General features: G+C 43.7%; 1 protein-coding gene across 3 annotated transcripts in view; it reads left to right on the top strand.

Moving 5' to 3' along the window:
- CNTNAP1 (contactin associated protein 1) overlaps positions 1-15,121 on the top strand; it is a 51,083-nt gene that overhangs the window by 29,940 nt on the left and 6,022 nt on the right. For all 3 annotated transcript variants that reach the window (XM_061589258.1, XM_061589260.1, XM_061589261.1), the window contains 6 exons: positions 1,196-1,352; positions 1,481-1,608; positions 1,744-1,911; positions 3,010-3,228; positions 8,597-8,836; positions 8,978-9,214. In XM_061589258.1, the coding sequence (XP_061445242.1) occupies positions 1,196-1,352; positions 1,481-1,608; positions 1,744-1,911; positions 3,010-3,228; positions 8,597-8,836; positions 8,978-9,214 (1,149 nt within the window). The remainder of the gene's footprint in view (positions 1-1,195; positions 1,353-1,480; positions 1,609-1,743; positions 1,912-3,009; positions 3,229-8,596; positions 8,837-8,977; positions 9,215-15,121) is intronic.

Here is a 15,121-nt window from a genome sequence, read left to right as displayed (position 1 = left end):
AAGCAAGAAAGAATAAAGCCTGTCAGCTGAGAAGGGCTCTTTCCTGAAAGAAGGCCTTGTGAGCGGCTGTTGCTGTGAAGCCTTCATTCTCAAGGCTTCACAAGATTTGTTTGCCACTGGTTCCATCACCAGCCGTTCTGAAGGCAAGACGTCCTTGGGTTCAGCTGTTGTGCTACTTTCAGGGGAGTGGATTCCTTTTCAGAGACCCTTCCGATGCCAATGGATCCCATTGTATGGTGACTCTCTGGTGCATTGCCAGCTTCAATACTGAGTGGTCTTCCCACCACCAGAGCACCCCTTTGTCCTTGAGGTTGAAGTTGATGGAGCGCCTCCCATCTAAGGCTTCGGCTGCCAAGCAGCATGCTTCTCTCCCCCCCCCCAGCTGCACCATATGTGGGGCTACACTGAGACCACAACACAGAACAGGTTGTTTACCTGTAAATATTTAGTTCTTTGTGCAACTGTGCAGGTGAACAATCAATCTACCTTCTTTCCCCACTGCAAGCGCTATTGTGCCTGTTGTGTTCCATTTTGTTCATTCAACATGACTGCTGAGATGGTTGAGAATTTTGAACGGAGGGGGAGGTGGGAGCCACCCCCTAGATGTGTGCATGAGGAATAGGACTCCTGCCACAACAGTCGTTATAGCAGCTTACAGAACAGAGCCTGCACACAGATGGCCACTTAAAGAACTGTAGTTACAGGTAAGCAACCTGTTCTTTTCAGCAGGGGGAAAGGAAAAAGGGCTGCACAAAGCACTGTAATGCCACCTTATCAACCCTGGATATCTCACTGAACTTCAGAAATTTCCCTAGGCATTGCTCACACCACTTTCAGGCCCATCTTTGCATCCACAAGGACTAGAAACGTGAAAGTATGTATGTTGAAATGTTCAGGATATTGAATTTGCATCCAGTACCCAATTGCATTGTTGTCTGGTGTAACTGCAGTAGTTCAGAATGCATATGATGCTGCCAACTGCTATAAACAGATGAGATCTTTTTGGTAGGAAGAGAGCTTCAGGTTGTAATCGTTAGCTCAGTGAAAACATCAATTCAGCATGCAGAGGCAGCGCAGGGGACTAAATGAACCTCTGGTTTGATTCAGCAGATCGTTATTTACATATTGTCTGCCTGAGACCAGGCTCTGTGAGGTCTTTGTCCTCCCATTGACATGCCATCTTGTTCTCCCTTAGCTGGGATGCCATTGAGCTTCTGGATGGGCCGAAATGAAGAGCGCCATTACTACTGGGGGGGCTCCCCACCAGGGCTGGGGCGCTGCGCTTGCGGCATGGATAACAACTGTGCTGACCCTCGGTTTTACTGCAACTGTGATGCTGACCATGCGATGTGGTGAGAGATGGTCCTCTCCTCCCTCCAAGAAGGGCCTTGGGTGATGATGGAAGTGGGTTTGAAACGATGGCTATCCCTAATGAATTGCGGGGGCCAATTTCCCACCATCTTCCCTTTCCCTGTTCCAGGCGAGCGGATAAAGGGCTGCTGAACTTTGTAGACCACCTTCCAGTCACGCAGGTGGTGGTGAGCGACACGAACCGCACTGGGTCAGAGGCCCAGTTCTACGTGGGCCCTTTGCGTTGCTATGGAGACCGTGAGTAGAGGGCTGAGGATGTGGCTGCTATTCCTTCATGGGTCTGTTGGAATGGGTTGAGGGCCCTCAAGGGACAATGGGATAGAGCTTGTGCTCACCATACTTATGTTACTATGATCTTCTTATGGTTTGCAGGCAATTCCTGGAATACAGTCTCCTTCATCAGGGGAACAGCCTTACTCTTTCCCACCTTCCAGGTTAACTACAGTCTCGATATTAGCTTCTTCTTCAAGACATCTGCCCCATCAGGCACTTTTCTAGAGAATATCGGCCCGAGGAACTACATCCGCGTGGAGCTCAACAGTATGGAATTCAGGGTTCAAGGGGGTGGGAGCAATGCAGCAGACCTTAGACATATAGTTATTGGACTGGACTGACACCTTGTCACACACCTTTGGGATTGGGAAAGTAACACTATTAACAAGGTGAACAAGGAAGAGAACTAAGAATTGTGTATGTTATAGAAATTGAATCCCCATTTCTTTCCAGCCCAGCATTGGCTCAGCTGCTGTGAAGTCATATGTTTACAAATTGCCTTGTTGCTTGAAATGAAAGTGTCTGCAGTAGGCCACCAGTACACAAGGCAGACTCTGTGAGACAACAAGTTCACAGCCCAAATAGACAAGATGATGGAGATCTGTGATCAGATCTTTAATATCTTTCCATTTTTGTAAAAAAGGTCAAGATGGGTGGGTGTGTTCAGTCTGGGACCATGGCATGGGGGATGAGTTAACCCTTTCCCCTGAAGCCTTTTCCCAATGAAAATCACTCCTATCTTGGCTGCCATTAGATCTGTTAGGGAATCACCTGTAACTTTCCCCTAATGGTGCAAATAGCTGCTTTGGGTGGGACAAGATTTTCATCAGGAAAATGCTGGGGGGGGGGAGAAAGGAAGGGTTAACCCTCCAAACTGGGGATTTTGCAGCATCTTTTAATAAGAAAATTAAAGAGATGGCAGATTTGGTCACAGATCTCAGTAATCTCATCTAGTTTTCCCTCTGTTCTGCTGGCAAAGCCTTAACACAGAAGTGGGCAAACAAAGGAGATTTTGGAATCTTGGGTGCCTGGGGGCTAGGGAGTCAAGTGGACAGTCAGCAACATGGAAGGGGCGATGCGGGGGGTTGGGGAGGATTTCCCATGTTGGCTTGAATTAAGTAGTTAAGATTTTGGATGCCAAACATCAGTGCATTTTAAAATATATATTATATCTCCATTTCTATGAGAAATACTCCTTGTTGTGGTGATACCACTCTTCAGCTGATAGGTGGGCAGTGACCATAGGGACAGCTTTCTTCAGGGGCTCAGAAATCTTGGCATAAGTGTCTGGAGGGGCAGAAACCTTTCTTCAGATGTGTGGCCAGTGGGAATGGGGACCACCTCCCTTCTCTTGCTGTTTTCTAGCTACCCAAGATGTGGTCTTTGCTTACAACATTGGAAATGGTGATGAGAACTTGACGGTGCACTGGGAGATGCCCTTTAATGACAACGAATGGCATGAGGTCAAAGCGGAGATCAACGTGAAGCTAGCTCGACTGCAGGTTGACCGGATGCCATGGGTTGTGCGAGCATTCCCCCCCCAGACCTTCATTCACATGAACCTCACTAAACCTCTCTTTGTGGGTGAGTGAAGAGGAGCACAATAGTGTGTGTATTACAGAGAGACTGCCTCTTTTAGCACGGTGTTAGAGGTTCTTTTGTCGTTGATAACCTCAAAATAACCAGGCTCAGTATGACTTACTAATCAATATGAAAAAGCATTTCAGATTGTCAGTCCAATTTCACAATAAGCTATACCTCCTTTTTTTTTTGGAGGGGGAAAAATCTGATTTGCAGGATTCTTACATAAAAACATGTTTTGTTTTACTTTCTCACATTCCCCTCCTTTCTTCCTTTCACTAAGTAAATAATGGAGTACCCAAGCATCTGATTGGGACTTGATCCAGTGTGGTGGTTAGGGTGTTGGACTAGGGCCTGGGAGACCTGGGTTCAAATCCCCACTCAGCCATGAAGTTCACTGGGTGACGTTAGGCCAGTCACTGCCTCTCAGCCTAATCTACCTCACAGGGTTGTTGTCAGGATTAAATGAGGGAGGAGAATCATGTACATCACTTTGAGCTTCTTGGAGGAAAGGTAGGATATAAATGCAATAAGTAAATGCAATAAAATTTAATTTATTCATAAATCAGAGTTTTTGCATAGATGTAGGGTTGTTTGTTGATGGCACCAAACTATTCAGGATGATGAAAACCTAAGCAGGCCACAAAGAACTCCATAGGTGCTCACCAAATGGGGTAAAAGGCCAACAAAATGGCAAATGAGTTTAGTGCAAGCACATTATTTATTTCTTAGATGTATATCCCACCCTTCCTCCCAGTAGGAGCCCAGGACACATGTAAAGTGATGCGGACAAGCATTCTGACCAACATCACAGGTTTGCCGATGAGATCTGAACTAGCAATGCCTAACCAAGAAGGATCTTGGGGTCATGGTTCATAGCTCAATGAGTGTCAGTTCAGTGTGCGGAGACAGTTCAACTGTTTGCCTGAACATGCAAGGTGCTAAAAAAGAGATGGTGGTGTGTTTGCAAGACCCACCCCCTAAATTCCTGTGCCCTTGAGCGACTCTTCAGACCTTTACAGTATTAGAGCAAAGATCTGAAGAGGATTTTCAAGCATTTTCAGTAGAGCATGCTTAGAAATTCTTCCCATGATCAGAACCCCCTGAATTATGCTAAAATCTGAAGAACAGACCACAAACCCAGGGCCAGGGACGTTGAGGGCAGGGCTTACATGCATGTCCCCATCCCCAGTTTTATCATTCACATACTCAGGTAAATGCCTGAAGACACCTAGTGGAAAAAATGGATATGGAAAAAAGTAAATTCCATGCAAACTAGGAAATGGATTGGAAATGTACCTCCCAGTATCAAAAATCCCTTTCTGTTAGGGCTGCCAGGTCTCCAGTTTTCACCCAGAGACTCCGGATTACTCTGGGTGAGTCCTTAATCTCTGGACTCTCAGTTTTCATTTTTTTTTAAAAAAAAATAAGTTTCTAGGTGGTCTGGTTCTCAAGATACACACCAAAATGTCAGCCCCCCCCCAACTTCTGTTAAATGAGCTCTTGGCTGCCTGCTCTAACTCCGCCCTTTCAGGTTGTAGCCAATAAATGAAGTCAGGGTTTTGATTTGTTGACCTGCAGGCAGTAACTAGATCCCATTGCAAGCTCAGAAAACTGTTGCTTTTTCCTGCTTATCTGAAATTCTCATAAATTGAATCAATATATAGCTTTTAGTCTTTTTCTCTTGTGTACAGGAGTCAACGTTTAAATTTTCCTGGGCTGTTGAAGAAGGCAGTGTTTTAAAAACCTTCCCAGTATGAAGCTTTAATCCAATACTCGCTTTCTTGGGAGTAAAGCTGCAATGCTAATCCCACATACCAGGAGTAAACCCCACTGAATTCAATAGACTTACATTTGAGTAGACATAGTTAGGATTGTGCTGTAAATTAATTTGACATTTGAATGAACATAACAAAGAATTGTGTTTGTATTGTAAATCTTTCTCTCCTCCTCCAATCCTAATGCAATTAGGCAGGATTTACGTAGATATCACTGCTTTTATTATGTAGGAAACTAATACTGATTTTTTTTTTAAAAAAAACTGTTCTGCAATGACCCACCGGTTTTGACAATAAACTGTTATATGTGTTGTATGTATTTTTACATCACCAGTGTGTGTGTGTGTGTATGGAGTCTTTCCAACAACCCTGTAAGGTAGGGTTGTCAACTGGAAACCAAGGCAGCTCACAATAAGAAATGAATCCCTTTTAAATCAATAAAAACAAGTATCAACAGTTGCAAAACAGCTTAAAGAGGCATGATTCTGAATTTTGGGTTGGGTGAGTGAAGTTCCTTATCACTTGAGGTTGCAGTTCTGTGCATGCTTCCCTGTTTGAGTAAGCCCCATTGAATACATCGGGACTTGCTTCTGAGTAAACAAACATAGGATTGCACTACAAATATCTTTACAGGTTGTGTAAATAATAAACGTCTTTGACAGTGATGCTTATATAAATATTTCTTCATACTATGTCCCGATAAGTATCTGATTTCACACTATGGTTGTACATGATTATTTTCTCTACATTTTATGTGTGTCCTTCTTCCTTGGGGTGGTCATGGTTCCCCTCTGTTTTTTTCATCCTGAGGGGCAGATTAGGCTGAGAGATGGTGAGTAGCCCATGGTCCCTCAGTAAACTTTATAGCTCATTTCCATTTAAAAAAATTAATTAAAACGATTTACATGCAGGCCAAGTTTATTAAGTAGATACACACAGCACATTTAAAGCACATCCACTGTGTATTTAAAGGACATGACTTCCCCTAAAGAATCCTGGGAAGTGTACTTTCCCCCTCAGTTATAGTTCCCACCACCCTTAATAAACTAAAATGTTCCCATGATTCTGTGGTGTGATTCATGTTGTTCAAAATGTGTTGAATGTGCTTTCAATGAATGGTGTGGATCTGCCCTAGGTATGCTGTGCATTCATTATTGAACTGAAAACAACATTTTTAAAAGATAATTTTTAAACAGGGGAAGGGTTGTAGCTCAGTGGTAGGGCATATGCTTTGCATGAAAATGTCCAAAATTCAATTTCTGGAAAAGACTGTTGCCTGGAATCCTGGCAAGCCAATGCTGCTCCATGCCATCAGTACTGAGCTAGATGGTACCAAATGGCCCAAGTCAGTATAAGGCTGTTCCTAAAAATGGAAAATGACCCAGGGGCCACAGTGACTCAAAAATTTATTTATGTATTTTATTTACAACATTTATATTCTGCTTTATTGTGAAAAAAATCTCCAAGTGGTTTATAGAAGGAATTAAAATTATTGACAAAAAGGTTAGACAGGTATTTAAATACATTCAAAATAATAAAACCAACGAGTTAAAACAGATAAAAAACACAATAACTTCTATATGCCTGGGTAGGCATGCCTAAACAAAAATGTTTTTAGCAGGTGCTGAAAAGAACACAACAAAGGCGTTTGTCTAATGTAAATAGGAAGGGAATTCCAAAGCATAGGTGCTGCCACACTAAAGGACTGATTTCTTACAAGAGCAGAACAAATACGATATGGCATCTGTAACATGGAAGGCACACCTTGAACTTGGCCTGGTAGCAAATCGGCAACCAGTGCAGATTTCAGAGCAGAGGTATTATGTGCTGATAAGGGTCTCACTCATGTCAGCAATCGTGCCACAGCATTCTGCACTGCAGCCTCCAGGTCAGGTTATGCTGCATGGAGATTTCTGTGACTTGCTGCCAGGATTTTTTGAGATTTGGTTTTTGGTTAGGAACTCTAACTGGTTATGGGATGCTGAATTTTCTGCCTTATAGGAATCTTGTGGTTGGTATGGTATTGCATTTAGGAAATCATCACTGTCTTTTTCTTTTTCTATTTGCATTTCATTTACCTTTAACCTCACTTCCTTACATGCATAGGAGCAACAATAGTGTTTCCATACGCTCAGCTCAACCTCCTTAAACCCACTGATGATGCACCTTGTTGGTTGCATGATAGTTTGTTTCTTGCCCAATAGTGATAAAAGAGAATTCACACACTGGAAAGTGTGGCTGCAATTGCTGTTGTTCCCAAGCTGCTGTCTGTGAAGGTAGACCAAACCATGTGTGTTTTCTCTCTGTCCATTATTACTCACTGGAATTGGATTGACTGTCAAAGGGAGTTTATAGCAGCCCACAGGGTAGACAGAAAGGGTTAGACAATCTTCTTACTCATTTCTCAAACCTCTTAATGTAGTGAAGGGTCAAATCTGTAAAGAAGTTTGGAGCAGCTATGTTAAAAGGTAGGGGCAGGGCATTCCAGCCAGGGGGTTGCCAACCCTGCTTAGATATGGATATCTTTGCCCAACAGCACAGTCCAAACCATATCTACTGAGAAGTAAGTCCTATTGTGTTCTATGAGGCTTAGTCTCTTAGTAAGTGTGCTTAGAATTGCAGCCTTCGGGGGCATCCATCTTTACTCCTGAGTGCTCCCATGTAACATCTTCACAAACTAGGATCCTTCCTACAACGGCCTTCTGGTGACTGGCCTGGCCTGAGGGCACTTAAACTCTTTTTGCCAGAAGTAAGTAGGCTAGATGTTCCTTACCCAGGATCTGTCTCTTAGCTAAGATTTGTATCTTAATTTCCAATTGGAGAAATGTTTTTGTTTGACTTGTATGCTCCAAGCAACTGTGGTTGATGCTTAATGTATCATGCTTAATGACATCACTCGGGCCCGCTCCTGAAATCTCATGGTTTGGGATGCTTCTGACCTGGCAACCCTAATTTCTATAAATGTATGGTAGCTACATTGGAAATACAATGTGGGGTTCTGTTCTCCCTTTCTCAAAAAGGATACTGTAGGGGATAGAAGAGGTGCAGAAAGAGGAACCAAAGTGATGGGGAGACCAGAGCAACTTCCCTATGAGGAACGGCTGCTATCCTTGGGGCTCTTTTCGTTTAGGAAAAAGATGACTCTGGGGGTGGGACACGATGTATGCTTATCAAATGATGCATGGTGTGGAGAAAGTAGGTGGAGAGTTTTTTCTTATTCTCCCATAACAATGGAACTTGGGGTGGTCACCAAACAAAATGGATTGGCAGTAGATTCATGACAGATAAAATGAAGTAGTTCTTGATACATTCTATAAGGCATTATTATGGCATCTGCTACTACAAGGTGCAGTGGGGGCCACTTCAGTAGATGGCTTTAAAAGGAAAATACAATTTCTTGAAAGAAGATTGCCCATTTAGCTATAGTAGCTGTAAAAAAAACTTCCAGGTTCAGAGTTTCTCCAGAAGTGCCTTGGGTTGCCTTCTGTTGGAACCAGAATGCTAGACAAGCTGGACCCTTCTCTGAATCCAGCAAGGCAGCTATTATGTTTTTAAATGCAGCCATCGTCTTTCTCCTCCCTCCCACCTCTTAGGTGCTGCTGAATACTATCTGCGACCCTTCTTGGGCTGCTTGCGGAGCCTGCACATGAATGGAGTGACCCTAAACTTGGAGGGGAAGGCCAATGAAACAGAAGGGGTGCTAGTGAACTGCACTGGGCATTGCCGCAACCCGTTGGTGCCATGCAGGAACTATGGCACCTGCCTGGAGCATTACAGCCACTACACTTGCAACTGTACAGTCTCTGGCTTTGAAGGACCTTTCTGCAATCACGGTGAGAGCTGGATCCAAGGCCAGGAGGGTTGGGATTTCATGTGTTGGTGGGGAGGATATAGCAAAGAAAGAGGGGCAGGACAAGAAGGCAGTGTTCTCTCTGGCTAATCATTGCCATATTCCCTCCCTATCCATTCTGCAGACATTGGCGCCTACTTTGAGCAAGGTACCTGGTTGCGTTATGACATCCTGACGATGCCCTTGTACGTGGTCCAAGAGTTCGCCAATATTGTCCACCAGCCTCTCCAGCCACTCCCTGGCTACAGTCTTACCGGGGAGGAAGTGTGGCTCAGCTTTCGCACCACATCGGCCCCCGCTGTCCTGCTTTACGTCAGCACCTTTGTGCACGATTACATTACCATTTTGATCCGCAAGGACGGTGAGCACCATTGGGAGTAGCCCTGGGGACCATTTGAATCTTGCCTCTTTCTCTGAGAAGGTTTATCTTGATAAAGCCTCAGACGTTTCTTCTCCCATTATTATACAGCCATGAGGGTGGCTGCATACTATAGCCAGCGTGAATTTTTCACATTCTGCAATGGTAAATTGAAAATACCCCCCATGCCATTCTGATACTTCCCATAAGCTCATTTTACAAAACGTATAGTCCTGAACTCAGAAATGCTTGCTTAACAACCCTCTAAATTTTCATGGCAATACACAAAACAGTCAGAGAGAATAGAGAGTTCAAAGTCTAAAAAGAGAGGGAAAAAAACCCAGACTTTTTTCTGTCAGAGTTCTCATAATCTGTTGAAATTCATTAAAAATAAGCCATGTTCACAGAGTACCTGGAATCCTATTACTGACCTTGCCCCATACTCTGACCTTCATCTTCTGCAGTTAAAAGTTAAAAAAATGCCTGGCTGATTTTTAATTAAGAAATGTTACCTTGAACTCAATGATAATGTCAGGCATGCTGAGTAAGAACCAACTGTCTGTGTTCTAAAAGCCAGACTCACAGCTGCTGGGCTTGCCTAATCGGGGCCACACCCACACCAGACTGATTTCACTTGAGACAGCTGTGGCTTCCCCCAAAGAATCCTGTGAAGTGTAGTTTGTGAAGGGTGCTGAGAGGAGACTCCTATTCCACTGACAGACCTCCAGTGGCCGGACTGGTTTAACAGTCAGCCACTCTAATTGAAGGTCTGTGAGGGGAATAGGGCATCTCCTAGCAACTCTCAGAACCGTCACTAACTACACTTCCCAGGATTCTTTGAGAGAAGCCATGACTGTCTCAAGTGAAATAAAGGCCTGGTGTGGATGTGGCCAGGGACAGCATTGGCTTAAATTTGGGTGGGAGGCTACATGTGCCTGCTGTAGAATAAAAAGGTGGGGGAAACACTGAAAAGCAATGATACTGTTCACAATGTTTTCCTTTTGGAAAGGAAAGGGGCTTCCCCTCTGCCCAGTGCCCATCCACCCAATCTCCCACCCTCCCCCTCCCCCGGGTCAGTGTTGAACTATGACCTGGGAGACCAGGGTTCGAATCCCCACACAGCCACGAAGCTCACTGGGTGACCTTCGGCCAGTCACTGCCTCTCAGCCTCAGAGGAAGGCAATGGTAAACCCTCTCTGAATACTGTTTACCATGAAAACCCTATTCATAGGGCCACCATAAGTCGGGATCGACTTGAAGGCAGTTGCATGATTGCACAGAAATAAATCCCATTGAACTCAAAAAGTATGCAAATGATCAAACCCACCCTCCCTTCTCCTCCCTCCTAACCCCTCCCTCTTGCCCCTTCCCTCCCCCTTCCTTTCCCCTCCCTCCCCTTCTTCCCCTCTTCCTCCCCTTCCTCCTCCCCATGGTCAGTTTTACCTATCTTAAGTTGATTGCACGGGAGTAAATACCATCTGGGATTTGGAAAGGGAAGAGGCACCAGAGATCATATCGCAAACATATGTTGGATAATGGAACAGATCAAGGAATTTCAGAAGAAAATCACCCTGTGCTTTATAGATTACAGCGAAGCCTTTGACTGTGTAGATCATGAAAAACTATGGAATGCTTTAAAAGAAATGGGTGTCCCACAGCATCTGATTGTCCTGATGCACAACCTATACTCTGGACAAGAGGCTACTGTAAGGACAGAATATGGAGAAACTGATTGGTTCCCAATAGGAAAGGGTGTGAGACGGGTGTATCTTATCACCCTATCTGTTTAATCTATACACAGAACATATCATACGGAAAGCAGGATTGAACCAAGATGAAGGAGGTGTGAAAACTGGAGGGAGAAATATTAATAATTTAAGATATGCAGACGATACCATACTACTAGCAGAAACCAGTAATGATTTGAAACGAATGCTGATGAAAGTTCAAGAGGAAAGCACAAAAGCAGGACTACAGCTGAATGTCAAAAAGACTAAATTAATGACAACAGAAGATTTATGTAACTTTAAAGTTGACAATGAGGACATTGAACTTGTCAAGGATTATCGATACCTTGGCACAGTCATTAACCAAAATGGAGACAATAGTCAAGAAATCAGAAGAAGGCTAGGACTGGGGAGGGCAGCTGTGAGAGAACTAGAAAAGGTCCTCAAATGCAAAGATGTATCACTGAACACCAAAGTCAGGATCATTCAGACCATAGTATTCCTGATCTCTATGTATGGATGCGAACGTTGGACAGTGAAAAAAATGGATAAGAGAAAAATCAACTCATTTGAAATGTGGTGTTGGAGGAGAGGTTTGCACATACCATGGATCGCAAAAAAGACAAATGATTGAGTGTTAGAACAAATTAAACCAGAACTGTCCCTACAAGCTAAAATGATGAAACGTGAGGTTATCATACTTTGGACACATCATAAGAAGACATGATTCACTAGAAAAGACAATAATGCTGGGAAAAACAGAAGGGAGTAGAAAAAGAGGAAGGCCAAACAAGAGATGGATTGATTCCATAAAGGAAGCCACAGACCTGAACTTACAAGATCTGAACAGGGTGTTTCATGACAGATGGTCTTGGAGGTCACTGATTCATAGGGTCGCCATACGTCGTAATCGACTTGAAGGCACATAACAATAACAAATAGCATTGAACTCTATAAGCATGCAAATGATCACACCTGCCTTCCCCTCCCCCTTCCTTTGCACCCCTCCAATCCACTCCCCCCTCCTTCTCCCCCATGGTCAGTTTTAGCTATCCTAACCATGATTGCATAGGAGTAAATCTCACTGAACTCAATAAGCATGCAAATGATCAGGCCTGCCTTTCCCCTCCTTCCCTTCTCCTCTCCCTCCTCCCCTCCCCTCTTCCTTCTTCCCCTTTCCACTCTAGCCCTCCCTCCTTCCCCCCTGGTCAGTTTTACCTATCCTAAGCATGATTGCACAGGAGTAAATCCCACTGAACTCAATAAACATGCAAATGATTAAACCTGTCCTTCTCTCCCCCCCTCCTGCCTGCTCCCATCCCCCTTCTCCCCTCTGTCCCTCCTTCCCTCCCTCCTCCTCCTCCTCAGCTCCCCATCCCCTGTGGTCAGTTTCACCTATCCTAAACATGATTTCAGGGGAGTAAATCCCACTGAACTCAATAAGCATGCAAATGATCAATCAATTCTCAGCAAGATTCTCTGTAGAAACCTCGTAACACAGGAAAGAAGCAAAGTAAGAACACCAACAAACATACAAAAATATAATTCTCCATCTTTGGAGATGGTAGGTGTTGCCACCATTCACCATATGCTCAGAGGCACATGTTACCAAATTCTTCCAAGCTACACAGGACGTGGATTGGACTGTGAAAGACCAACCCAAATTGTTTTTACATTTTGACAAATTTGTAGTGCAGTACAATATCTCAGAGAGGAGGTCAGGTCTCCTCCCCTGGTGCATTCACTATAGCTGCCCAATTTCCCTGCTTTTTAAAGTCGGATAGAAATATCTGTGGGCTATAGGTATGTTCTTAAACCGCAAGGTTTTTTGCCTATTAGTAAATTATTGTCCCACACATTCTTTCCATGGCGTTGACCTTTCCACTGCTGTTGGCAAAGAAGGTGGGCGCCCTTGGCCCATCATACCCAAACTGGGAGGGTTCAGTGTCCCACAAAGGTTCTAAGTCAGTCTCCGGGATGCTTGGAGGTTCTTCAAAGATGAGAAGCTTAGAAAGAATATATGCCATATATTAGAAAAGGCGTTAGCAAGTCCAAGAGGACGTCCTTGTGGTTAAAGAGCAGTGTCAAAGAAGCTGTAAATGTCTCTTCATTAAAAATGGTAGTCTTGCCCAAATGGGGACATTTAAAAAGAAGCACAATTTCTGGCAAAACAATAATGTAAACATAATGAGAATTTGTGGAGCATATTGTTTCACATCGTTACTTCTTTTGAGTGTTTATCTTCAATACATAAAGACAGGAAAACCAGCTAGGGAGGCAGTTGAGCCATTGGACAAAGGAATAAAAGGATTCCAGATGCCCTCCCAAAATCAAGTATCTCAGGGTGGGTACCTGCTCACCATTTTCTGCAGTGAAGACCAATGCAAAGAACGCATTCAGCACCTCTACAAAGTCAAATTGTTGCAAGAGATGAAGCTCTAGGAATCCAGGGGCTGACATTGAAAATGTGCAGTATTCTTTGATTCATGTTTTAGGGGTCCCATAGACTTGAGAAAGAGATGATGATGTCAATTTAGCATATGGTCTGATTTGAAGATGGCCGTCCGAATTTAAAATGGCAGCTGAAACTGTTTCTACAGTGGTGCTGTTTAACTAGTTCATAAATGATCAGAGCTGGGCAGCGAAGTAACCAAGTTTGTCAATGACATTATTACAGTCCTTTGGAATGGCAAAACTCCAAGTAGATTGCATTGAGCTCCACAAGGTTTTTCCATACTGGGTGAATGGCAAGCGAGGTCGAGGGTAAGTGTCAGCCAATGCACCCTAGGATGAAAAATCCTACCTTCATATATATGTTTATGGGGTCTGAACTGGTGATGACTAACCAGGAAAGAGATCTTGAGAGTCTTGGGGCATGGTTTCAATGCAGCATGCAGGTGCGGGAGGAGAGGGAAGGTAAAATCAGTGCTAGAGCTTATTAGGAAAGGGTTTGAAAATCAGACAGAATAATGATGACTTTATGGTGTGGCTGCATTTGGAGTACTGTGAACAGTTCTGGTTGCTCTATTGCAAAAGAAGTTGTGGAATTGGGAACTGTGCTGAAAAAGGCAGCCAAAACAATCAAAAGGTTGGACCACCTTTGCTACAAGGGAAGGCTCAAGGAAGCCTGGGGAACCTGTGGCCTGTCAAATGTTGTTGGACTCCAACTCCCATCAGCCCCAGCCAGCATGACTAGTGGTCTGGGATTATGGGAAATGAAGTCCAGTAGCAACAGCAGGGCCATAGATTCCTTATCCCTGGGCTAAAAGCATCTGCATCTTTTTACTTGTAAAAGGCAGCCAAGTGGGGGGCATGGCTGAGGTTTATAAAATTGTGAATGAGTTAGAGAAAGTGGCTGGATCCTTTTTTCTCAATTTCTCATAAGAATAGAATTTGGAGTTGCCCAATTAAACTGACTGGCAGCAGATTCAGGAGAGGAAAAGAAGGCAATACATGCAGTGTATTGAAGTTGCAGGCATAATGAAGTGTGATGGCTACTCGCTTAGACAGTGTGAAATGAGAATTCGAATGAATGAATGGGTCTATCAATGGTTACTAGAGATGATTAGGGATAGGATCTGTTGACCGGTGCTGCTTCGAAAGCATTCCATTGACCTAACAGGACTGTATCGATTTGTTCTTTGTCTGCTATCCGCTGCTTTTACCAATCCGATTTTTCTCCTCCCCAAAATACTGATATTCATACTGATAAATTTATAGGAAATACTGATAATTGATACAGCTATCATTCTTAACGTCAATATTTTAGAGGCAGATTTTTTTTTTAAAAAAAAAGCTGGTTTTGAAAATAGGCGTGGAAAATCGCTACATAAAAATCTGATCCGAGATACTAGAGAATAAGCAGATTAATGGAAAATTTGGGACCAAATCCGAACTGGGCGGAATTGTCGCATATCCCTAGTCATGATAACTCTATAGTACCTTTTTGATACACAAACTCTATAGTACCTTCTTGATACGCATGGTTCCTTCTACTATTCTGCTTGTGAGGTTCCCAGAGGTGTCTGACCAGCCACTGTTAGAAGCAAAATGTTGAACTACTCAGGCCAACAAAATGTTGAACAGCTAGGGGGCCCTGGTTTACAGGATAGAGCTAAGAGAGCTATAGCTCAGTGGCAAAGCACAAGCTCTGCATGTAGAAGGTCCAAGGTTCAATCTCTGA

This window comes from Rhineura floridana, chromosome 11 (assembly GCF_030035675.1).
Source record: "Rhineura floridana isolate rRhiFlo1 chromosome 11, rRhiFlo1.hap2, whole genome shotgun sequence".
NCBI classification, from domain to species: Eukaryota; Metazoa; Chordata; class Lepidosauria; order Squamata; family Rhineuridae; genus Rhineura; species Rhineura floridana.
This window is presented reverse-complemented; position numbering and strand designations above follow the sequence as displayed.